The sequence below is a fragment of the Myotis yumanensis genome, unplaced genomic scaffold (assembly GCF_028538775.1).
Source record: "Myotis yumanensis isolate MYYU_CA2020_CCGP unplaced genomic scaffold, mMyoYum1.0.hap1 SCAF_10, whole genome shotgun sequence".
Lineage (NCBI taxonomy): Eukaryota > Metazoa > Chordata > Mammalia > Chiroptera > Vespertilionidae > Myotis > Myotis yumanensis.
The window spans coordinates 21,696,822-21,724,317 of record NW_027223761.1 but is presented as its reverse complement, the minus strand read 5'-3'; the positions used below and the strand labels follow the sequence as shown (position 1 = coordinate 21,724,317).

The 27,496-nt window shown below is 35.4% G+C and overlaps 2 protein-coding genes across 5 annotated transcripts in view; one reads left to right on the top strand and one right to left on the bottom strand.

Annotated features, from left to right (window-relative positions):
• DNAJC24 (DnaJ heat shock protein family (Hsp40) member C24) overlaps positions 1-8,764 on the top strand; it is a 46,828-nt gene extending 38,064 nt beyond the window's left edge. For both annotated transcript variants that reach the window (XM_070428121.1, XM_070428120.1), the window contains one exon: positions 99-8,764. In XM_070428121.1, coding sequence (XP_070284222.1) covers positions 99-229 — 131 coding nt within the window. In that variant the 3' untranslated portion in view covers positions 230-8,764. The remainder of the gene's footprint in view (positions 1-98) is intronic.
• Positions 2,171-27,496, bottom strand: part of IMMP1L (inner mitochondrial membrane peptidase subunit 1) — a 38,881-nt gene continuing 13,555 nt past the window's right edge. For 2 of the 3 annotated variants that reach the window (XM_070428118.1, XM_070428117.1), the window contains 5 exons: positions 20,832-20,965; positions 19,197-19,285; positions 15,464-15,590; positions 3,630-3,740; positions 2,171-2,338 (listed from right to left, as the gene is read on the bottom strand). In XM_070428118.1, the coding sequence (XP_070284219.1) occupies positions 2,270-2,338; positions 3,630-3,740; positions 15,464-15,590; positions 19,197-19,285; positions 20,832-20,936 (501 nt within the window). In that variant the 5' untranslated portion in view covers positions 20,937-20,965 and the 3' untranslated portion in view covers positions 2,171-2,269. Of the gene's footprint in view, positions 2,339-3,629; positions 3,741-15,463; positions 15,591-19,196; positions 19,286-19,571; positions 19,612-20,831; positions 20,966-27,496 lie in introns of those variants that run through there. The other variant, XM_070428119.1, reaches the window with a different exon arrangement.

The window sequence follows — 27,496 nt, the reverse complement described above, 5'->3', positions numbered from 1 at the left end:
TGTGTGTGTGTGTGTGTGTGTGTGTGTGTGTGTGTGTGTGTGTGGTGTTGGTGTAGTTACTTGTAAGCATTTGAAGCATTTTTTTGTTTTCTCTGCAGATGATCACTCTTACTCTCTGAGTTGCCGTTGTGGTGGAAAATACAGTGTTTCCAAGGATGAAGCCGAAGAAGTTACCCTGATTTCTTGTGATACATGTTCACTAATTATAGAACTCCTCCATGGTAGCTGAAATTGTTCACTAAATGGATTCCCTTAACTATATATTCAGACATGTTGAGGAAAGTCCATTCCAGCTTTATACATTCAAGCAACTGTCTAAAGTTGATAAAAAAGGAACCTTTTTTTGTCAGCTCTGTTATTTGCAAAGAAAATGTAAGCTTGTCAAGCAAAGTCTAACCCACATTAATAGAAAATTAATTTAGCTCTTTATATGTTTACTAGTAGCCCTGTGCATGAATCTGTGCACCAGTAGCTCGCCAGTAGCTTGCTGCCACCCTCCAGTAGCTCTCTGCCCACTGCCCTGCCCTCCTGTAGCTCCCCCCGCTCCCCCCATTGCTTGCTGCCCTGCCCCCTCCTGTAGCTCTCCCCCGCCTGCTTGTAGCCAGTAGCTCACTGCCACCCTCCTGTAGCTCTCTGCCCCCCCCAACCCTCCCAATAGCTTTCTGCCCTGCCCCCTCCTGTAGCTCTCGGCTGCATACCTGTAACTCGCTGCCCCACCCTCCTGCTGATCCGTGATCCGGTCGTTATGCAGTTGGTCGTAGCGCTTCATGGCATAACAACCATTTGCATATTACATATTTATTATATAGGATAATTTACAGATTCCCAAAAAAAGGTTTGAATTATAAGTTATTTATAGCAAATTCCTATTTGAGAACTTTATTATTTGTTTCTGCAAATAAGCATGTCTCCTCTTTAATGAGTCACAATACCATCATATTCCTTTATAGTTACTAAGTTTCTGAGGTAACATGACATTTCTAGCTGTCAAAGTTATAGGCCTATTGTACAACTATTTATGAATCTCAGGTCATTAGAGTTAAATTACATTCTGTGTGAATGATACGTGAGCCTGGTTCTACCATCGTGAAGGCTGACTATGGATATTCATGAGGTTATTTTAAAGTTAATAACAAAGACAAAGTGGCAACTGTAGAAGGAAGAATAGCTTTGGAGAAGATGACTTCAGTCCTGCCACCATATTTCCAAAGCCTTCAAGTGGTTGTATTAATTGGAGTAAGGTTCTTGATCACTGCCATCTTCAACTTTAAATATAATTTAGGAAATGGTAGTTTTAGAAAAAAAAATTTGAAACAAGTGCATTACTTTCCTTTTGGTTTCAGAGTGCGAAGATACAGTATTAATGCCTGTATTTAGGAATAAGGAACCATTGCACTGCTAGTATGATGAAATGGACTTTTATAATGTATCATTATTGATTATAGTAAACTAAAGATTTTATTTTTCTATGTATTTAACATTTTATGTACAGTGTAAGTCAGAAACAATTTAAATTTGATTTGAAAAGGAATCCTTTATGGGATCACTGAAACTTTAAAAATATACATATATACTTTTAAATACATTTTTATTGATTTCAGAGGAGAAGAGAGAGGGAGAGAAAGATAGAAATATCAATGATGAGAGAGAATCATTGATCAGCTGCCTCCTGCACACCTCCCACCAGGGATTGAGCCAGCATCCTGGGCATGTGCCCTGACCAGGAATCGAACTGTGACCTATTGGATCATAAGTCGACGCTCAACCACTGAACGACACTGGCTGGACTGAAACTATTTTCAAATGAGTGAACCAAGTTTGTGACTTAGCAGCTTTTTATTAGGTTGAATCTTTGCATTTATTGTTGATTTGGACTTATAAGACTAGTTTCTACTCTTTATACATATAGCTAACAAAAAAAATACAATAAAATAAAAAATAAAGGTAGCTAACGTACGAAGCATATTCATGAGGAGAGTTTATTATACCTAGAAAACTAAAAATTCAAAAGTGAGGTTGTCATCCAGGTTTCCCCCCTAAAAGTATTTTTACATATGTCATAAATGTTAAATGATTTATTGGATTACACTTACCCATATATTTTGAATTAATGTAGCTTGCAGATTGCGTGTTACTTATTCTTTACAAATAACAATTAAAAATAACAAACTGAATAACAAATAGTTTATTAGTAAGTACATGGTTTCAGTGGCAATAATAACTTCAGTTGAACAGGAGGCAATAATCAAATCAAAAGAATAAATGTTGGCTAATCATCAGAAAATCTGTGGCCATTAGGGCTATCACGTAGAAATCCAAAATCACTCAGAGGCCAAATCTATAAAATCAAAATTGATTGAAGACAATTAATGAAAGTGATGTTATATCATCATATTCCTTTTTATTTCATTCATCCTTTTTCTCTATGCCATATAACTAAACACTTTCTCTGTATTCTTCACTCAAGAACAAATTTCCTACATCAAAATACGACTTTAGAAAGTAAATTTATATGTGTCTATGTATTTAAACTCTAACATGGGTTTGAACTGCATGGGTCCAATTATGCACAGATTTTTTTTTCAATAAATATACAGTTAGCCCTCCATGTGCCTGGGTTTCATAGCCATGGATTCAGCTAACAACAGATTAAAAACATTATTTTCCATCCATGGTTGGGAATCTGGAAGCAGAGGGGCAACTGTATGTATTGTTCTATGTGATTTTACATAAGGGACTTGAGCATCCACAGATTTTGGTGTCTGGGGGTTTTCCTGGAACAAATTCCAGATACTATATATAAGTTTTGGGGGAGTTAAAAGTTATATGTAGGTCAATGCCCCTAACCCCCGAGTTGTTTAAGGGTCAATTGTATATATGTGTGGGTGTGTGAGCATGTGTGTGTCTGTATTTTCTTTTACTGCCCAAAAAGCTAACTGTAAATCTAAGTACTTGAGTATATGCTTAAGTGTAAAGAATCCTGTAAATTACCCCCAAGTATTTCTGTCTGTTTTTCCCCTTACTGATTGTGAGAAAAAAGAGGAGCCAGTAAAAACAGTAATCTTTCCTAAGAATCATAAATTTACTACAACATTGATAAGTCCATTCCTCACTGTACTTAACTAAGATATCCCTGCATTGCAGATATTTTGACTCTACACTGCTCTTCTGCAAGTGCACATTAATATAGAGTATCCGCCCAAAATGTATACACACACTTTGAATAATTACAAGGCAGTGTTTATTAAAATGCATTTCATTTTCAAAATTGACCTATCAGCTGTTAAAGTGTGTATACAATTTTTGGGAACATGCTGTATATTCCCAGGATATTAACATGATTGTAAAAATACAAGAGAGAAATTTTTGAAGGTTCAAATTAAAGGCTTCTTATGCTACAAACAAAGGTAGCTAGAGTTTTATTAGTCAAACAAAAATATTCTCGATTACCTGTCTCAATAGGGGGAAGGGATAATGTTTATAGCTATGAAGGCTAACATTTTCACTACTGTTACTGTAACAGGTAAGTCCACTAACAGCCTAAAGAGTTCAGAGTTCATTTTGAAAGAAAATGTTTTTTCCCCCTCAGCTCAGATAAGAAGGCCTATATTTTAAGTACAAAACAGTACCTTAAAGAAGATTCGTCCTCTTATTAGTCCATATGGAATAGGTCCATAGGACCTGGAATCTGTAGAATTCTGTAAATTATCACCTTCTAACCAAACATGGCCCATTGGCACCTGGAATTAGAGAAGAAAGCAGCCCCTTTAAAAAAGAAAAAACAAATTTGGGTACTGTCAATAAAAAGTATCTTGTGCAGGTAAGGAAAAATGTCCTAAAGTTGTCTTTTTATAAAATACATATAATCCCTATGATTTCATTTTTGCACAATAAAATAACTTTTATTAAATACTAGTAATATTACGGATTCAAATTTTTTTTTTCATTTTTTTAATATATTTTATTGATTTTTTTACAGAGAGGAAGGGAGAAGGATAGAGAGTTAGAAACATTGATGAGAGAGAAACATCGATCAGCTGCCTCCTGCACAACCCCCACTGGGGATGTGCCTGCAACCAAGGTACATGCCCTTGACTGGAATCGAACCTGGGACCTTTCAGTCCACAGCCCGGTGCTCTATCCACTGAGCCAAACCAGTCAGGGCTCAAATTTATTTTTTAAACATATTTTTATTGATTTCAGAAAGGGATAGAGAGAGAGAAACATCAACGCTGAGAGAGAATCATTGATCAGCTGCCTCCAGCACGCCCCACATGGGATCAAGCCCACAACCCAGGCATATGCCCTTGCTGGGATTTGAACTGTGACCTCCTGGTTCATAGGTCGACACTCAACCACTGGGCTACTTTGGCCGGCAGGTTTCAACTTTTTAAATGCCCATCTTTTTTGCCATATGGTTCCCCAAATTAATTTGTTATACAAACCCCACACTGAGGTTATAAGAGATCAAAACAGTGTGACAGGGTCATTAATTTAATAGACTTCAAAAGAGGTCATTAGAATGCTGACTGAAAATGTGCCCTCCTGTCTCCGTAAAAGCATAAACAAGGTAGCCACTCATTCTGCAACATCCTGGGGCCAATAGCAAGGCCAGACTTATTAAAATGCTGATGATGAACTAAATGGTAATTGATTGTGACATCAATTACAAATAATCTCATCATTTTATTGGAGTGGGCTTGTCAGAATTCTAATTAAGATCCCTGTTCTGCCTTGTACAGGCCATATCTTCAATGCATTATATTTCAATAATGACCATGAAGACCTAAAAGGAACTATTATAAAACCATCAGTTGTAAAATTAATGATGGTGAACCTCTACTAAAATGAAAAGACCCAAGTTCCTATATGTCCTGTGTATTAACATAAGCCTAAATTTTTACTCAGTGACAATCATAAATATATTTAGAACAGAAAATGTTTGTTTTAAAAAGGCCTCTTTGATATGGTACATTTGCCCATTAATATCTGTTCAACATAAACTTAAAAAATTACTCTCCAGCAACAATCATCTGTTGGAATAACCAAGTTGCTATCACTAAAATGAAAATTCAAGCCAGATAAGAGAAGATAAATTCTGCAGCAATATAACAAGATACTAACAGATAAGAGTAGATTAAAATTTATTTTATTTTTTTAAAAATGTTTTATTGATTTTCTACAGAGAGGAAGGGAGAGGGATAGAGAGTTAGAAACATCAATGAGAGAGAAACATAAATCAGCTGCCTCCTGCACGCCCCCCACTGGGGATGTGCCCGCAACCAAGGTACATGCCCTTGACTGGAATCGAACCTGGGACCCTTGAGTCCACAGGCCGACGCTCTATCCACTGAGCCAAACCGGTTCTGGTGATTAAAATGTATTTTAAATGGAAATTTTAAACTATTATAACTTTCCAACTAAAGTAGAACAAGACTTCAATAAATGCATTTGTAATAAATGTTTTGCAAATGGCCAAAAATGGAAATCCCCAATTACATGATTCATTGCTTCTCATAACCAAAACTTTTAGTAATTAGGTGCTTTTCCTTTTTATACTTTTATAAATCTGCCAAGGTGACTTGAATGAATATATGAGCCTAAGAATATACAGATATATATTTTTACAATGAATGCCACATACAACATTTTACTTTTGTTCAAATCTGAATTTTCCCAAGGTCTTAGATACAGCTAACTTGAGGGCTAAATTTTAAAGCAAGAAAAGAACTCTTAAATTATTCTTGTTTTTCCTTTCTACGTCAGAGTTTACTTCCTGAGCTCCGAGAAAGCCTAATCTCAGGGCTGGACAAAAGAAGCCTCTAGTTCTCAGGTATACTTACTGAGGTCCAGTTAAGTGCCTCTTTTAGTACAGGCAACAAATGTAATTGCTTCATGGCCTGCGGGTCTCCCTTTAACAAAAGAGGCTTTAGTGAACCAACCCACAGGTGTTACCTTTCCTGATTGAAGTGAAATCTGATGAAAGAGTCCACAATATCAAATAACACATTTACTAAACTATAATCAAACTCATTTACTTGATTAAGCAAAAACTAATTAAGTAAAAGTTCTGACTGCAGAGTAGATATTTGTATTTCTGACCTTCCAAAAAGCAGAATAATAACAGATTTGATTTTTTAATTAACTCTTTGCCAGATGTTTTAGAATTTACAACCAGCAAAGGTAAGGGAGGGGACTGGCCCTACTATTGCTTATGCCACTTCAATGGTTCTTAAATAACTGAGTGGAAAGGAAATAATAGTTTATTTTTATTAAAGAAACAAAATAACTTTAACAGTTATTAAAGAAAAATAAAGGCAAGGAGAGGGGCAAAGCTTTTGGAATCTTTTTTTAACAAGATTATTTTTCTTTATCCTCAATTACACTGGAAAAGGAGAGGCATACATGTTTTATAAAAACAATCAGAAAACATTCTTTTGGGCAAAGACAAACAGGATAGTTTCTTTGCCCAGGAAAAATAATCCATAAAATGAATGTACATTTATATGTCATTTTAGTCTAATAATTAATACCCAAGTAATTGTTTTTTATGTTACCATCTTTCAGGTAAGCAGGAGCATGTCAAATTACCCTACTGTTATGTGGCTAATGCATATTCTGTTTAATCATGACATATACCCCAAATTTAGCCATGGCCATGGTTTGATGCTAAGCAGATAATCTACTGGAGAGAATATTTGGAGAATTAAATAATTTATTACACAGTCCTAAAAGGACTGAAAAATCCAGTATTTCTTTTTCTTTTTTTTTTACTTATGTAACAGCAATCAGAAACACCACCAGTGAATAACTGTTGGAGTTTACCCTTCCTATAACACCAACAAAGCTATGAATAAAGATATATATGTCAAAAAGTAAAGCATTAAATCCCCACTAAGCAGCAATTTAAGTAGAAGAGCTTTTAAGAACAAAAAAGCTGAGAAACAGTATTAATCTTTAATTTTTTTTAAAATGGGAGTGTCAGTTTTACTAATCTATTTTCATTCATATTCTCCTTGCCACAACTTCTTCATCACATTTGTCTGAATATAATATCTGGAGCCCTGATGGGAGGTACTCCCAAATGCTAGGTTCATGACAAAGGGATTAACATTTATAAGAAGCAGGTATGGAACACTGATTATTTCAATGGATACTATTTCATTTATATAATTTTTATTGTTGAAAGTATTACATATGTCCCTTCCCCCCCCCCCCCCCCGGCTCCAACCCTCTCCCCGGGCCCCCACAAGCCTTCACCACCCACTGTCTATATCCTTGGGTTATGCATATACCCACATGAGTTCATTGGTTGATTTCTTCCCCCCTACCCCCTCCAACCCTCCCCTGCCTTCCCTCTGAGGTTTGACAGTCTGTTCGATGTTTCTGTCTCTAGGTCTATTTTTGTTCATCAGTTTATGTTGGTATTAGATTCCACGTATGAGGGAGATCATGTGATAATTATCTTTCTCTGACTGGCTTATTTCACTTAGCATAATGCTCTCTAGGTCCATCCATGCTGTTGCAAATGGTAAGAGTTTTCTTTTTTACAGCTGCATAGTATTCCACTGTATAGATGTACCAAAGTTTTTAAATCCACTCATCTGCTGTGGGCACTTAGGCTGTTTCCAAGTCTTAACTATTATAAATTGTGCTGCTATGAACATAGGGGTGCATATATTCTTTCTGATGGGTGTTTCTGAGTTCTTGGGATATATTCCTAGAAGTGGGATCACTGGACACTATTTCTATGCAGTCCTACTCTTTTTCTCCATTTAAATTCTGATTTATTACTATACTATTTTCATAATTCCTGGAGACTATTACTGTCCTTCCCTACTTAAAAATTATGCCACCTTAGGTTCCCAGCCAATTACTGCAAAAGAGGAATTTACTATACACAAAAGTTACAGTAGGCTACAGCACTGGGTGTTATAATGGGGGATGCTTTTTACTAACAAGTTCTATTTCATTATTCTCCCTGCTGAGTAGGTTTGGAACTTAGTCTAACACTGGACTTGTTCATTCTCGTAGCTATTATAAGCTGAGCTCCTTCATTTTCTTCCTAAGTATTTAATACCATCCAGTCTGAATCAGAATATATGATGAGTTCTTTAGCATAATGGTTACAAATACAGTCTATAGTCATAGTTCTGAGTTCAAAATGTAGCTCTCTGACTACTACTAGTTAAGCACCTTGGACAGGTTATTTAAACTTCATCTATACAACTGGCAATAAATGCCTTACAGAAATATTCTGAGAACCACGCGGAATAACACACAAGGCTCACAGCACCAACTAAGCACTCATTAGTAAATACTAGTACTAGCTATTGTTATTATAGTTGCCCTAGCTGCTGGTATGAATGATGCCTTCTTGGCTTTTTGCTTTGTTCCTGATTTTCCTATGCAGTCTACTCAGAAATTTGCAAAGTGAACTGTGCTTTGTAATTTATTTCAGTTATATTTTTGTTATTTACACTGTATTCAATTACATAGGTCTGGTAGTAGCCAAGACTGTGATTGAATCCAATATAATTTAAAATGTACATTAATTGTGAATAGCTGCCATTTTATTTATGTTAAATGATTTGGTGAAATTCAGTTTTAAAACCAAATCATCCAAATGTTAGTACTAAAGATTAACATTTTTATTCATTTAATAGGAATCTTCATCAAGCAATTTTTATCAAATACCAAATGCACCGGCTCTCCCTTATGGAGCATTCACTTATTAAGAACTGTCTACCAGCCGAAACTGGTTTGGCTCAGTGGATAGAGTGTCGGCCTGCGGACTGAAAGGTCCCAGGTTCGATTCCGGTCAAGGGCATGTACCTGGGTTGCAGGCACATCCCCAGTAGGAGATGTGCAGGAGGCAGCTGGTCGATGTTTCTCTCTCATCGATGTTTCTAACTCTCTATCTCTCTCCCTTCCTCTCTGCAAAAAATCAATAAAATATATTTAAAAAAAAAAATAAAAGAACTGTCTACCAACTATTCAGAAGGTTAGAGGAAGGGGAATAGGGCTGGAGATGAAGCTAGTAATTATGTCCTCCCATACTAGCCATCTGAATCTAATGCCCCATTCCTACAGAATTTTTTCCCTAGACAATGGATTATTTTGCTTTCTGATTTCTTGTTCTATTTATAAAACAATATTAATTCTGCTGTTTTTAGATTAGTATTTAAAAGAAGTGTCTTTTATAGTCTCATTTCAAGACTATCTCTGTATTTCCATTGTAATATAAACTGATGTATAATCTGGTTCTCATATTCTAAAAGACCTAACTTAATGAAATACTAGGTTTTACATATAGTAGAATCATGCTAAGCATATAAATAATGAGTTTTCCCATGCATGCCTGCTTTTATATGTTATTTCTCTTTTCCATTCTTATTTTAGGTAGAGAATAGTTTAGTAGCATGAAAATGCTTTTTTTAAAAATATGTTTTATTGATTTTTTACAGAGAGGAAGGGAGGAGGATAGAGAGTCAGAAACATTGATGTGAGAGAAACATCTATCAGCTGCCTCCTGCACACCCCCCACTGGGAATGTGCCTGCAACCAAGGCACATGCCCTTGACCGGAATCGAACCTGGGACCCCTTAGTCCACAGGCCGACGCTCCATCCACCAAGCCAAACCAGTTAGGGCATGAAAATGCTTTTATGGACTAAGATTAAATGGGTCACAGAAACCTATAGAATTTTAATTACCCAAAGTGGTAACACAGAACTTCATTTAGTTGCTTATTTCAAAAGACATCTGAACACATTACACCTACTCAACAGTAGCTGTCCAGGAGACCACTATATCATTAGGAAGCCACATGACATTTGGAATATATTCTCTTTACTCCCAGTTATCAGAGTTAGAGTCTGCTTCACATGCTAACACTGAACAGCGTTACAATTTCTGTCTCAATTTTTCCCAATTACTTTTAGGCAACCTTAAAGTATAGAGATCTCATAACTTGCAGGTAAAAGTACATACAATATTTGCATTTTGCACAACTGCCTCCCTATATTCACTCCAATGGAAGGGCTTTCCAACTTTGAGCTGGAAACTCAAACCAACTGTGAGTAGTTAAAATATTTTTAGATGAGCACACATTAGTTTCAGGAAGACGTGCTAATCTCTCAGTAAAAACATTGATCTTCATATATACATACACATAAGTATGTATACTCAAACATGTAAGATAAAATACAATTTTATAAAATAAAATTCTATAAACTACATATTGTTGAAGATCAAATTATTCTGAAAACGTTCAGAGAACACATCAGAAAATGCTTAAGTTGTGGGGGCCTCAGAGATGATACTTTAGTGTTAACGTCAGAAGAAAAACACCTCAGAATTGTAAACAAGAAGTCAAATTTATCTTCAGAATCGTGTTAACTATAGGATGAAAAAGTCACGTAATCTCCGCAGTGAACTTCACTTTAGCAAAAGAGTAAACATATTTCCTCCACATCAGCTGCAATCAAGACATTAGCAGTATGCCATGATTGATTAACCTGGGAGCCGTTGCTGAGAAATGGATGTGTAGCACAGGTTTTTATCACTATAGTCTGCAAAAAGCAAGTCCCTTGTTTAGCTATCCTTGTTGTAATAAGTGACATTATTAGGTAGTTCTTCTATTTAAGTGACATAAGGATTTAGTGTATCAGCAGCTTATAATAAACAAGCTTTCAATCTCCTGATTCCTCTCCCTACACATAAGTACTTTTTCTGTTTATAATATAAGTGGTAATAGAAGGCCATATGGTTGTGACTTTTAGCTGAAGTAAATGACATTTAAACAAACAGAAAAACAGCATTAAGATATTCAAGGATTTGAACTATAACCTAAATACACAGTGCACATTAAGGGGCTATTAGTATTAACTATATAAAGTGGCCATTTTATTTTTTTAAATTGAATTCATTGGGGTGACATTGGTTAATTCAATTATATAAGCTTCAGGTGTACAATTCTATACTATACTACATCATCTGTACATTGTATTGTATATTCACCACCCCAAGTCAAGTCTCCTTCCATCACCATTTATCCACCCCAGTGACCATTTTCTAATGCTGTCAAATTAGTGAGCTTGTTTTTCACTTTGTTAATCGGTTTTATTTAAATATTTTCAAATACAATATAAAACAGCTTTATTACTGGCATATTGTCCCATTTCCAAGTGTTCCTTTTCAGAACACTCTACTACCTGTGCATCCTGGGAACATTTAATCAGTTTTTTCTGAAATGTGAAACTGTCTCTATTTCTTACATTTCCACCAATAACAATAATGATGTTATTAGCATACTCTACAATACAAAAAATGTAAGAAATACTACATTCCTTATTCATGTACCACCATTCTGTGGTAACTGACTAACATTTGGTAAATAATATTTCACCTTTTGTGTATAACACTGGAATATATGGTATCAAGAACCAAAAAGCTTTAAATAGTCTGAAATTTTGATAGGTTGATAATAAAAGTAAAAATATACACTCTAATAACTACAAACATGTTTTCTTTAACAATAGCAAAAGATTATTATGATCAAACTATAGGAACATACTGAAATCTTCATAATCATATTTCTATTAGTGTTTCCATTTTCAATACAGAGTGGCTGCTATGGTTGAGAAACTGAATATTTTAATTTTGGAAGATTTAAAAATCGATTATTCATTTTACAGTTAACACTCAAAGGAGCAATTTACCAACTACAAGGAACAACTTTACCCACTGTTAATATGCAACCAATAAAGGATCAAAATAACAAAATACCTGTATAGTAGTTAATAATGTCCAAAAGGCACAGGCATTTCTACTGAAATGTAGACAACTCTTATTAGCTCACAATGTAATTAGTAGGTGCTGCATTTTGCAAGGGCAACTTAGCCTTCACCATAACAAAACCATCAGAGCATTTCTGACAACCAAACCTTCCCTTAAAATAAGAGCAAGGTAGGTCAATTTTAACATTACTTTAAAAGATTTAGTTCACACTGTTTTGAACTGATAGGTCAGTTCAAAACCAAGTAAATTTTTAGTCTGCTTAGTAAAAAGGGTTGGAAAATATCATTCACTCCAAATAAAAGTCACTTGGGGAAAGACACATTAGTCAGCACTCTGCTGTCCTGGTACAAAGTATCAGGGACATCCCAATATTTTCTACAACTTTTACTTGCGATTCTAGAGGGTGGTCAGGTAGCCCTACCATGGAAGTAGCTTATCTTTCAAATCTTCTGTGAAGACTAGAATAACCACTGGATAACCTCAGAAAGATACAAATTATTTTTCATCGTCTCTTCATTAGCTTTTATAACAAAATTTTACTACATTTCCTGAGTCCTGGCCCAAATCCCCTACATTAAATAGGCTTTTACTTTGCCTAACATGCAAATCAATAGGAGCATGCCAATTCATTTTATATATTTCTGATTTGCTTAATGTTTCTCCTTGCAACTAATTATTTTTGGCAAACTAGAAGCTTCTAGCAGCAAATTGAGAAATTGCTATAGTATAGGAAGGTAAGTTATTTAAGATGTTTAAGCTGAGTATAATTTGTTTCTTTTGAGAGTCACAAATTAAGCTTTATCTTAGCTTATATTGCAAAACCCACTGCAATAGAACCTTGATAGGAACTGCTTTGTTTCCAAATGCTTAATGTAAAAAATAAATCATAGTTCCTAAGTGTTGCTTGCCACATGGACTTCTAGAACTCTGGAATGAATAAAATGCTTCCACTTCACTTAACCAATGATCTGTTTATATTATTTTATGCCAACTTGGGAACAATGCTATTCTTTCATATGCTAAACTATATTCTAGGTTCCAAATGACAATTTTGGTGTTTTGCTCTCTGAAGCATATACTTAGGGAATAAATGTTTTTTTGCCTGGAATTCAAAACACTTTTAATATTCATCATCTTTACCATTTAGTTCTATCAATATCTGAATAATAATGTCTTCATCTAATAAACAACAGTAATTTTTCTAAGAGGATGCATAGGTAGGGGAAGAAACCCATTTCATACAATACAGCACCAGTGTGCTTTTGAGATAGCAGGAAAAGGGAACACTCTAGAGGGGCAGACCCTGCAAACAGTTTGGATATCTCTTCAGAGTGCTCCAAACTTGGATGATTTTTTTGTTATAAATCACCTTGATTAATGGAACACATTTGCTAAAGTGGTTCTGTAATAGCTACACAATTCTTATGGCTTGAAAAATGCAGTCTAGAAAAAGTGGTGGGGATGAAAAAACCTTCAAAATTCACTGGGTTCTCTTTCAGAATCAATACTGCCCCTGAATGGAAACAGTTACTTTTCTTTTTAAAAATAAAGACAATACATTTTAAGGAAAGTACAATTTTGTGAAATGGGAGTAGAAATAAACAAGTAAAGGATATTTTGGGAGGAGAAGTTGTGGCATGTCAAGGCGTCCAGATTCTGGGTGGAGCCAGGCTACTTGTGTTTGAATTCCAACTATTTGTCTCATGAACTGGGCAATTTATTTAACCACCCTGTTTTTAGTTTTTCCATCTGTCAAATACTACCACTCCTATCTCTCTGTGTTGCTGTTGTGATGATTAAATAAATTAACCCTTGTAAAAGAGTTTCAACAGTGTATGGTATAGCTTAAATACATAAGTATTGGTCAATATTATTACAATTATGTTTGTACATTTATAAACATACAAACCAAACTGAATGGAATATACCAGGAACTATATACTAGTGTCCTCTAATTAATCCATTCATCAAACATAAAAATTTGATGAATGTTTTCGTTAAATAGAATATTCAAAAAAAATCTACATCTTACAGTCCTCTGGTTGTCTTTTCTGATTAGCAGAGATTTTATCTAAATCCTTTTGTCCTGATACTCCTCCTCTGATAACTCAAAAACAAAACAACAATGTTGTGGTATTTAAGTACACAGATTCTGGATAGTAACATTAACATGTTTTATTGTTCTGACTGCAAATTATTTCTGGTTTCAAATTTATCTTGCTAAAGCAATTCAGAAGTGATTACAAAGCCTCAAGAAATGATAGCTGTCATATGAAGGTGCAACCATTATGTAAAAATCTAACATTTTTTAAGAATAAAAGGATACAGTGTACAGTGTCCCTCATGCAGTCCAAAGAAAAATAGGTTACCTGATACCATACTATCTTCAACATTATTATCACCATCAGCTAACAATCACTAGTGTGTTTAACATTATAGTAATAAACATCAAAAATATTTGAACAGCTGACCCATAGTCTATTGTGGATGGTAAATAAATGGACTGATTATGTAATAGTCAATTAATCAAACTTACTCATAGAGAAGAAAGAGGCCATTATAGTTCAAAATAAATTTACAGCGATGAAGACAATTTAACTCTTAATACCATACTTACATTGGGGATGAAGATAGAGGTAGTTAGTTAATAGATGTAACAGCTATAATAACTTGAGAGTGACACAGAAATTTTAAATGGAAGTAGAAATTAAGTTTTAATTATTAAGGTAGAAAAATTTATATGCTGAGTAAAGTAAGGCCACCTCCTCTGCCATAAGCTGCCCTGTCAGCCATGTGATTGGTGAAAGGAGTAACACATTACACCTGCTCCTCACTCTTCCATTCTACTGCTCTTGCTCTATCTTTCTAACTGGTAAATTGACTATACAAAAAGTACATGTATTTTATATTCTAAAAACTTAAATAGGATTTTAAAAAGCTAAACTACAGGCTTTATTTGACTTTTACCAGCTTTTCCTTTAATAAGTTAATTGAAAAAGTTTCTGAGCCAGGAACCCAGACCGCATTTAGTTGTCACTCACATCTCCTTTGTCTTCTCCAATCTATCACAATTCCTGTCTTTCCTCGTTTTTCATGACCTTAACATTTTGGAAGAGTATTTGTCAGTAATGTTGCAGAATGAACCTCAATTAGAGTTTGTCTGCTGTTTTCTCATGATTAGACTGAGGTTATACCCTTTTGCAAGAATACCACAAAAGTGATGGGCCCTTCTCAGTTCTTCAATTCAGGGGCTACACTATGTTGATCTGTCTTGTAATTGGTGAAGTTAACCTTGATCACTCAGTAAAGGTGGTGACAGCCAGGGTCTCCTCTGCAAAGTTACTATTTTTCTCTTTGTAATAAATATCTTGGGAGAGATACTTTAAGAGTATGCAAATATACTATTTTCCCTCGAAATTTTACCCAATATTTTGATATCTACTGATGAATCTTGTCAGCAACAACTATTACTGAGATATTGATATAGGGTTTTAAAAAGAACTAAAACATATAAAATATAATGGCCAAATGATTCTTGATACAAACATACTTAAATTCCACTGAATACAGCACTTTAAGTTATATTCAAAATAGATGTCATATTCTTTTGTTTTCAATTAATGTTAATAAACTATTAATAACATAACTAAATTGTTACTTACATAACTATGGCTTTTAAAGAAACTTGATGAACTACTGGTGAGCATTTTGTCTCCTTCCAAACCAATTACTCTTTTACAAATATTTGATTTTGGATCACTTGGACTTTTTGCAATCACAATGTCACCTCTGAGGGAAAAAGTCAAAGAAATGTCAGTGTTAATTATTAAGCACATGCATAGCATTGCTATGATACTTTTATAAAGCAACTTAAAGTCACACCCTTTATCTTCTCACTGTACTGGCCCTCCCAGACATTTACCAACTTTGAGAACCTCTGTGACTGACTTTTATGTGTTACAATCCAACAATGAGGATGATGGAAACATTATTAGAAGATTCTAAAATTTCTGATAATTCTATAAGAATTATCTTCTTTCACTGTATCTATTATGTTACTCATTGTCTAAATTTTTAGCAACGAAAGTATGGGAAAACAATTTCATGTAAATAGCACCAAATTAACTAACTAAATTTTACTGTCCAGCCAGGAGTATTGATGAACTCTAGAGCACATAAAATGATGGAAACATCATTTGTTTCCCTAGAGCTCAAAGTATCAAGGAATTATATAACCAAAGTAATTAACGGTATAGTAAAAAAATACATATTTAAGGAAAAATATCAGAAGACACAAACAAATAACATGCTAAAAGCTGCCCAAACATACACTACAAAAAATAAATTGGCATGATTCATGAAAGAAGCAACAATCTACATGTATTAGAAAAATAAGAAAGATCTTCAAAAATTAGAAAGGAAGGAGACAAAAATGTAGAACTAATGCTTCAACCAGAACACAATGCTTTTTATGCTAACATAAATAAATCCTGTTGACTAACACACATATTTGAAAGGATTTACTATATTTACTTATTGTCTATATCTAGTTCCAGAAATAATTTGATGTCATTATAAACTTTTGCAAAGAAGGGTCAATACCTTATTCATCTTAACATTCTCTCTAACATATAGCATATTTTGTGAATTAGGTGTTCATTAACTACTAGAGGCCTGGTGCACGAAAATTCATGCGGGGGGGGGGGGTTCCTCAGCCCAGCCTGTGCCCTCTCGCAGTCTGGGACCCTCGGGGGATGTCCACCTGCTGGCTTAGGCCTGCTACCTGGGGGATCAGGCCTAAGCTGGCAGTCAGACATCCCTCTGGCAGCCCTCAGGGGATCTCCGACAGTCAGACATCCTTAACACTGCCATGGAGGCGGGAGAGGCTCCCGCCACTGCTGCTGCGCTCGTAGCAGCTGAGTGGAGCTCCCCCTGTGGGAATGCACTGTCCACCAGGGGGCCGCTCCTGGGTTGAACGTGTGCCCCTTGGTGGTCATTGTGTGTCATAGCGACTGGTCATTCCGCTGTTAGGGTCAATTTGCATATTACCCTTTTATTATATAGGATTTGTTGAAATAATAAGTAGTAGCAAAACTGACAGTGTTTTGAGTATAAGTGTCCTGTGCATTTGACCCAAAAGAGATCCACGTGCTTTAGATCCCAAATATGCAGACTTCATTTTGCCAAAAATGGATGGCTATTCTAGCTTTAGAAATACACAGCAAGCAAGAAATCTGTGCTACAGATGAAAGAAAAAGAATACTCAGGATAGTAATATTTTTAAAGTACAAGTTACCAACTGACTACTAAGGTTGTAAAAGTTACTTTAGTATGTCTCATAAAATGCCAGATTTTGAGCTATTTTTCAACCTAATGGGCCCTTGAATGAATAGGATACAAATGAAACCTTCAAAGAATATGAATTAATTTACTGAATGTAGTTATTTGTATTACCCATCTGAATGCAAAGAGTATCTATAAAAAAAAACAAGGACAATATTGAGCTATTCATTCAAAAACTTTTTATCCAACAATTGCAGCTCCTTGTTAAGGATGCTCAAGAACTATGAGAGTAAAATCAGGTCTTTAGCATGGAAAGCAGAAGCTTGTCTTCCTGCTATAGTGAGGCTAGATTTCCAATTAATCTACAGACTATATTATATTATTTTGACATAAGTTATAAAAAAAAAGCTAGAACACAACCCATTACATAAGTTTTATTTTATAACCCCATATCTTGAAGTTGTTAGTAGTAAAAGATCTGAAGAACAATTACCTAGGAACCATGCTAGACCATATGGCTGGACATATAGTTTCTATCTATAGAATCTGATGGTAAGATCAGTAAATGCAAAGAACAGTTTCACACCATTTTTGATGATTTGTCAGTAATTTGAAACAGACTATTGAGAAGGTCAATAATGAAAGAGGAGTGCCTAAACCTACTTGGGTCATAACTAAATAACAGTTCGGGTGAGTCAAATTTGTAGTTAATGGAGATGAATGCTGATATAAATTTATTTTTGCAGAATTATGAAAAACTAATGGACCCAAAATTCTAGGGAATCAGAGAGATACCCTATAGAAAATACATTAAATTACTAATACTTGACATGCATTCAGAAGGAATAATACAGAGTTAACTAGAACAAACAGTATCTAAGAATTGGAAACACCATTTAAAATAGGATTTAAAATGATTTACAGTAGTGGCAAACAATATTCGCCATGGAGTTTTTCAAGTTAATCAGGAGACTCATAATAGACTAGAGGCCCAGTGCATGAAAATTCATGCACTGAGTGGGGGTCTCTCAGCCCAGCCTGCCCCCTCTCACTGTCCAGGAGCCCTCAGGGGTGGGAGGTAACCCAACTATCAGGAGAAGGTGACACCCCATCACACCTCTGCTGCTGCCACTGATGGCAGCGCAAGCCTCGGCTGGCCCTGGTTACCTGAGCCTCGGGCGGCCCTGGGCAGCTGGGCAGCCACCACCTGAGGCTTGCCTGCCCCTTGGGCCGGCCCTGAGTGGCTGGGGGGCTGAGAGGACTGGGGGAACTCCAGAGGCAGGTGTGCAGAGAGGCCAGGCCTGCCTGGGGTGGGCCCATCCTTGCTGAGCACCTGCTGCTCTGGCGGGGCTAAGGGGACTGGGCGCCGCCATCTTGTGGCTGTGGGCGCCACCAGCTTTGAGGGTGGGGCACCCAATTAGCATATTCCCTCCTTACTGGCTGTGCGCGCCGCCATCTTTGAGGCCATGGCGGTCAATTAGCATATTCCTGCCTTATTGGCTGTGGGTGCCACCATATTTGAGGGTGGGGCAGTCAATTAGCATATTCCTTCCTTATTGGCTGTGGGTGTCACCATCTTTGCAACGATGTGAGGGTCAATTAGCATATTCCCTCTTTATTCGATAGGATAAGATTCCTCACTCACAGCTATATACAGTGTTATAGTCTAAAGTCATCAAGTGTTCATCATAGGCCACTGAGAATAAGATAGTCATCAACAGAAATAGGATTATTTTAAACATGAAAAACCAAATCAATGATTTAGATATGCAAAGTAGTTCATAAGTTCCTAACTCTTGCCTCAAAACACTGTAGCCAAACACTGCCCCCAAAAAAGGGTAAGGTAGGCTTGAATGTACATAATAAAAGTGCCTGCTATCTACTTTGGACAATGATGCAAGGGGCATAATGACCTAAGAGACAATGCATGCCACAGAAACTATTAAAATTTCTCAAAACTGAGAGAAAATATTTGCATCAAAATTTTATCTAGCTTGTCACTCTTTTGTATTTACAAGAGAGTTTTTAAAGATAAAGTTAAGAGGCTGCAGGAAAGACACAATGTCAATGTGTATTTCCACCACAAATTTAATATATCTATGACAAATATACCTTTGGATACCATAAAAATGTCGACTAAGATTTTCTGCAAAGACAATATCTGCATTTTGAATCGTAGGCTCCATTGATGGTCCAGAACACTGAAAAGACATAATTTTGTGATTGGAGTTGAAAACCTTTTTAAATATAACAAACATCTAAGCAGGCTTAAAAGAAAGAAATCAAGCCAATGTTCTCCATGCCTGGAGGATGACTCATAATAAGCTGGCAGCTCCCAGAGAAGTTCAACTCTATTGAGTGGCCACCAAGCAAATATACTAAAAATGGTTTATTGATATTACATTATAACACATGAATAAAATAACAATATCTATGTTTTCAAATCTGAGGCATTCAGCAGAAAGTAAGCTCCATGAGGCCTGGGACCTTGTCTCTCGTGTTGCCAGGGCTTGGCATAAAGTTGATACTAAAAAAAAAAACATGTTGAATGAATAAATGAATGATTTATTTTCTTATTATTGTCAAATGTCAGTGATTTATTAAATGGTATCATATTATTCGCAATTAGTTGATGCCTTTTTCCAAGAGAGCAGCTTACCCATTGATGGGGCTGCAACTTCTATTTTATACTGAAAAAATATTGGCATAATAAGATGCACTTTAAGACTTCATATTAGTATGTCTTAAAACAATAATCTCTGTATATATACAGAGCTATAATATATCTCAGAGCTATAATAAAGTAATCACTGCCACCTAAAAAGTCTAAATACAACAGTCTCTATTACTCCACTTTTTAGTCAAATAATTTTTAGTCAAATCTTCTTGCCCAATAAAGAACACAATGAAAGTTCATGTTTGCTACCTCTGTAGCCCACTGGAAATTTTAAAAATCTAAGGGGGGGGGGGGCGTCTCAGTTAAATATATTTATTTGCTGAATATTTCAGGTTGTATGACTGAATCTCTTAGGCTAAACCTGATAAAAACAGCAACACCACAAACAAAACCCACTAATTAGACATTCAATCAATTATTTCATTTACATGATAAAAGGTTAGTATAGTCATGGTTGATAGATTCATAATTCTATATTTAAAAATATCATTGGTGGGGGGGCATCCTTCACATTTTAATATTAACACAAGGCAGAATAATCATTTGTTTTAATGACAGTCAAACACATGGTTAAGAGGAGCAGTTTTGAAAACTGGAGAAAAGTCTGTGTTGAAATTCCAAGTCTACTTACTAACTGTGAGACATGGACCAAGTTACTTAAGCTTTCTGAGCCTCAGTTTCATCATAGGTATAGTGGATTTCTAATACGTATCTCATAGAGTGTAAAGATTAAATGTGTTAATAATTGTAAAACATCAAATATATCCTGGACATTTTAGCATTCAATAAATGGTATAAACTATTATTCTTAGTGTATTAATAGGGTCTTTTGTGCCCTGTCAGAAACAGAATACAGAACCATATTTAAAATAATGGTTCTTATATTTTATATCAGTGCCAATACAAATACATTCTCTTACATCCAAAAATTTAGAAAGAATTTATTTTAGCAGTCGAACTTTATTCATTAAGTTAATAACTTCAATTGTAATAAAGGGAAAAACACATTTTCCTTCTATTTAAAAAAGTATATATTTAAAATGATTATTTTCTCGAAAGTAAAAACTTACCATGACAACACCACCAACATATTCAAAAGCACAATGTGCTATACAGCCATACTGAATAGTATAGCCAACAAGTCGAAAGGTTTTCCCCAGAACACCACGAAGCATAGTTCTATGTAGACTCTGTCACCATTGGCCTGATGGTAAATTTCAAAAAGTTTCATGAATAATACTATTTTAAAACATTTAAGAAACAGTTCTATTGTAAAATATTTTATAATCACCTAGAATGTACTAAATGAACAATTTGGTGCAGAAAAGCAACACCTTATTTTCATTTCTGCTAAAAATATTTTTAAATGACAAATTATAGACACTTAGTAGTTTGATCTACTGAACAGATAGTTTATTCAAATACCACTGGGTTTATATATGAAGTAGAGGTCTGATGCACAAAATTTGTGCAAGAGTAGGCTTTCCTTCCCCCGGCTGCTGGCACCGGCTTCCCACCGGTACCTGGGACCCAGGCTTCCCTCGCAGCAAGAGGCCCCGCCCACCCACCGCAGCCCACTGACCAGTGGCCTGGGCCTCTCTCTGTGGGGCGATCATGGGGCGATGGCCGGACCCCTGACCAATCACATCACGCCTGCCTTGGCTAGCTTGGTACCAGTGGGTGTCATAGCGTGGTCCCTGATGGTCGTCCAGATGGTTGTTCCGCTGTTTAGCCATTCAGTCGATTTGCATGTTATGCTTTTATTATATAGGATTAGATAATTAGTAGACTCAACTTGTCTGTCCCCTTTCATATCCTGGTTATTTCTTGGTATTGAGGCAGACAACTATAGAAAGATATTAACTCTTGCAAAGTACTAGTAATAGTTTTTCATAATTTTCCCCTGTTATCCTACATCAGTTCTTGTCATCCAACATAAGAAAAGCCTAATATGCTAAGTGTCCGGTCGTCCATCATCTGTTCAATCAAAGTGTAATATGCTAATGATATGCTAAGGCTGCTCAACCACTTGCTATGACGTGCACTGACCACCAGGGGGCAGTCTATCAGTCGCTATGATGTGCACTGACCACCGGGGGCAGACACTCTGACTTGTAGGTTAGCTTGCTGCTGGGGTCCGGCTGATTGGGATGGGCCGGACACACCCTGGAGCCCTCCCATGGTCCCTCCCCAGCTGGCCAACCTCCTGCGTCCCTCCTGGCACAATTGTGCACCGGTGGGGTCCCTTGGCCTGACCTGGGTCCTCTTGCAATGTGGGACACCTCTGGGGGTGTTGAACAGCTGGTTTCAGCCTGATTCCACTCAATGCAGGAGCTGCCCCCTGGTGGTCAGTGTGCTCCCACAGGGGGAGCATCACTAAGCCAGATGCCAGGCTCATGGCTGGCTAGCGCAGCGGAGGTGGCGGAGCCTCTCCTGCCTCCACGGCAGTTGGACATCCCCCCAAGGCTCCTGGACTGCGAGAGGGTGCAGGCCAGGCTGAGGGACCATCCCCTCCACCCCCCCCCCCCCCCCCGTGCAAGAATTTTATGCACCGGGCCTCTAGTGATATAATAAAAGAAAGCACTAGAATAGGTACATGGAAATTCTAGCATTAAATTGGTCCTTTTATTAACTGTGTGATTGTCAACGAATTACTTTATCTCCCTGGGCCTCCAAAAATGGAAATATCTCACAGAATGGATCTGAGGATCACATTCGATAATGTGAAAGCGCTTTGGAAATTATAAAGTTACATTCAGTTGTCAGATTAACTATTGATATTAATGAACACATGAATACAGTAAAATGGCATAAAGAACCATATCAAATACTTTAAAAGCTATATAAAATTAAAACATTAATAACATTCATCTAAAATGTCCCTAGTATCTATTATCTCCTTTCTATTTACCTGTTTCAAGTATTTCTCAAATAATGGTTTATGCCTAGGCTACTATGTATTGCTCTCAGATTAAAACTACTAAAACACAATAATATTAATAATAATAATTAACATTTGCTCAATACTTACTGTCAAGCTTTACAAATTAACCTCTGTAAGGTAGATATTATTACCATCCTCATTTTATAGATAAGAAAAATGAGCCTACCAGTAGTAAACTTACATGATGAACATCTCAAAATTAGAAAATGTAGTCAAGAACTTAATCACTCTTACACGGACTCCCAAATTACTCTCTTGCTCCCATAACCGCAATAGCTCTATTATATTACCTAAGCCTCATTTCAGGATCCTTGATAGTAGGTTTGTTGTTGGTTGTATATTTCAGATAGTACAAATGAGTAAATATCAGGACTCTCAATGTCAGAGAAAGAAGCTATGAATATAGAATGCGAGGTTAGGAATGAGTAGAAGGTATCAAAATAAATTTAATTAAATAAATAGATATGTTTGTGTTTGTCTGCCCTTCTGCCTATATAAAGTAACATCCTAGCCCTTCCACTAGAAGAAGCAAGGACCCTGCAGTAGTAATGGGCACACTTAGCAGGCAGATGTTTGGTTTCCAAATATAATTTCCCACTAGGAGCAATAGCATAGGGCAGAAAGCAAGTCAGTGCTCAAAAACTAATGGAGACATCCAGAATATGCAGAGAATTTATCAAATTACTAAGAAAAAGACAACCTAACAAAATTAAGAAGAAGAAAAAAGCCATGATTTCACAAAGGAAGATATCCAAATGGCTGATGAGAATATGAGAAGCATGGGAAAGAGAGAGGTTGGACTGATGTTAAAATTAAAAAAGCCCTGGCTGGGTGGATCAGTTGGCTGGAGCATTGTCCCTACACCAAAAGGTTACGGGTTCCATATCCTGTCAGGCACACACCTGGGTTGCGGGTTGAATCCCTGGTCAGGGCGCATATGGGAGGTGGCAGATCTATGTTCAATGTTGATGTCTATCTCTATGTCTCTCTGTCTCTCTCTCCAAATTCAATAAAAACATATCCTCAGGTGAGAATTACAAAAACACAAACACAACAACAACAACAAACAACTACCTAAAAAGATGGAGCTGAGTGAACTCTAGAAGCTGAAAAGAAACTAGGCATTCCTCCATCCCTGTAAGTTTCTAGAATAGGGGTACAAGCCTAAGAGCTTGATTTAGATCTATCCATTTTTTGATATCGGTGAAGTGATTTCAGAATACCCTAAGCCCCAAGGAAAACATCCACCTGGTAGTTCAGGTCTGGAATTCCTTTTAAAAGAAGAGAAAGCATTTTGTTTCAGAAATAGGAAAAAAAAAAGGCAAAGTGTCAATGTTAATTGAGACTATCAGTTTACAGAAATGAATTCATTTTAAGTTATAAGCAGCCAAAGTGATTAATATCATAATTTTTTGTTTTAATAAGAGGAACAGTTAATAAATATATTAACACTTACAAAATGTTCACATTAGGAAAAGGTGAGGAGAGAGAAGTAGAGGTGAAGCAGAAGACAAATCCCAACATCAGTTTAGCTACATATACCTTCATTTGGACAAGAAAAAGCAGCAGACTTATGACATTCCTGAGACTTCTATGATTTTATCAAATTCAAGAAAACCTACACAAAATACATTTTCCCAGATAATGATATATATAAAGTAACTGAAAGATATATGTCCATTTCAGACACTGAGTGGAAGTTATTGTGACTAGGAGAGAACAACAAAGACTCATTAAGACACAGATGCTGAGTGATGTACTCTGCTCAATAGCTAAATAATTCACTCACACAGCAGCCTCTCTATCAAAGTAATTCAAATCCCTGCCATTTCAAAATCACCTTCAAGGCTGCTCATGAATTGTTCAAATCTATAATGTTAAATCTACTGTAAGACTTGTGCAATGGGTATTTTTTTTCCTAGAACAGTAAATTCAAGGACCTCTGATCCCCATAATCTATGAAGATTTTTCTTAAACCTATTTATTTTGATTCATTGCCAGAGAAAATAATTGCCATTCCTTTAAGGTTTAGAGCAGTAAATACTGTTTTAAATCTGACTGCACCATCACAATAACCTGAGAACTAAATTCAAAATCAAAATTCCTAGGCATCCATCACAGAGCTCAAGAATGACAATCTATGGGAGCAAGGCTGCAGAATCTGTGGTTTTAATAAGTTCCCAGAAAGGAAGCCCAGAAAAAGACTGCTGTCATTTGAGGCCAATGAGACATAGTAAATACTTTCAGAAACTTGACAAAATTTAACCATGATTATAAACTGAATGTTAGTGTTGAGATAATTCTATAAATTTTTATCAGATAAACTTTATAATGCTAATATTTCAGTGATTTTTAAAAATCCAATGTTATCTTCTGAAGTTTTTTATATATATACACATATAATCAAAATAAAAACTCATTTTGTTTATAAAGCATAAACAGTTGACACTTTTAAAAAATATATATTTTATTGATTTTTTTTCAGAGAGGAAAGGAGAGGGATAGAGAGTTATAAACATCAATGAGAGAGAAACATCAATCAGCTGCCTTCTGCACACTCCCCACTGGGTATGTGCCCGCAACCAAGGTACATGCCTTTGACCAGAATCGAACCTGGGACCCTTTAGTCCACAGGCCGACGCTCTATCCACTGAGCCAGACCGGGCAACAGTTGACACTTATAATCAAGTACTAGCTTCCAAGCAGTGAAATACCGAAACCTATATATATATATATAGGCTATATAATCCATGTATCTCAGGACAATATACAAGTTGTACAAGCAATAGTTGAAGGCTATGCATTCAAATGGAACAAGTACCATTCAGCATTATCACTGACTGGCTGTAGCTGTGCCAGTCTACAGTTCATGCATGGCCCTTTGGTATGATGCTAAGCCTCACAAAACAGTTTATCATCCCTTAAATAATTAAAAATTCCCATGATTCATATCCTGCTCTTTTGTTGTACCTTATTTATTCCTTTTTAAAAAATGTTTTCTTCTAATTTCTCTCACCCTGTATCTCTTTCTCTTGTCTCCAAAAATACCTCCTTTAACTCTTACTGACATAATTATGAGTTACTTATTAAGTTAGCAGTAGCTTTTAAAGATAAGCCAAATTTCTTACAGGTTGTCAATAAGGTATTAAATTCAAGTAACCTATATCTGAAAAGAATGTATATCATTGAAAAGGCCTTGTATGTTAATAGTGAATTTAATTAAGGTGAGTTTATTTTACCATCTCTAATCAAATAAGAATAATGTCCAGGATAGAGAAAGAAAAAATAGTAATTTTAAAGAGCCAATTAGTAACCAAGTAAATAAAAAGCAGAAAAGTAACCATGTTTAATAAAAGCTTTGAGACAAATTTTATTTGAAAGGAAAGCTACTTTTAAAAAATAATTATCTAATACTATTAACTACTCTAGAAAGTTATCCTGAGAAAATACACTACCTGGAAAAATAATTTTAAGTTACATATAAATCAAATATTTTATATTTAAAATAAAATTAATTATATTATGAGGATAAAAGAAATATTTTAGACCACTTATTTCATAGATAGATCTTTTCATTATGATAATAGAATTTTAAATAGGCAGGTTTTTCCAGTAGCAAAAATAGAAATAGAAGACTAAAAAAGTCCTTTATAAATTAGCATAATGCAGTTCAGTAAAAATATTAAGCTTTCTCATTCATTAATTTTAAATGTGACAACAAATGAAGAAACACATTTTCGAATACAATAGCTTAGATTCGGTTAAAACAAAATCCATGAAGAATGACAAGTTTGCTAGGTAGGTTTGACCAAAGATCTCTACATAAATTTATTATATTGCATTTATTGATTTTTCCAAGAAAGAAAATATGGAGAATAAAATGTATTATATGTAAACAGAGGCTATAAATAAATCAATATATCATTCATAATGGATAATTATATTTTAGTTATTATAATTTCAAAAAATATTTTAGTCACCTATATTTAGGTAAGATTTTAGAGCCTAAAAACATGATTAAGGTTTTCTAATCTAGTTCTTAAAAGACAAAGCTACTAAATAAAAAACAATAAGATAAAAATCAAGTTCTATGAATATTTTAAAAGTAAGTACTCTAGGATCATAACACTGACAACACTAATTATCTTTTCTAGTCTTGGCAGTTATGTTGCATACTGTTTGGGTGACTGATGGGATAATTTCACTTCATTTTGTCTCAGTTTATTCTGGACCATGTAAGAGAAGAATATTAAAATAACACCTCTAAACAAAGTACTTGATAAAGTTTTAGTTGAAATAAAATGCTTAAAAAATAAACCTCAATTAATGAATACATGATTCCAGAGCAAATAACTGAATCCCCATCTGCTTAAGGGAAAGTCTGACTAAGAATTTCTGATGTTAGAAAAATAAGTCTATTTAGTACTAATATTAGTTATTTTAGGACTTTTAAATATTAAGAGCATACATATACTTTCAGAAAGAGCCCTTTCATCAGCTAGCATTACTGTAACTATAAAAAAATGTGTCTATATATTTTTATATCATTAAATGTTTTATTTACTAAAATCATTTAATCAGCAGGAAAAAAAGCAGTTAAAATGTATGAAAAAACACATTATTCTGATTCCTTACACCTATACACATTTTACTTAATTTATTGATAATGGCTTTATACCCAAAAGAACACTGAAGTATTTAATTTAATATTTAATCTCAAATGTAAATCTTCACCAATAGCAATTATACTATATCACTCAACTGGAAAAGGTATAAAAGACATTATTAATC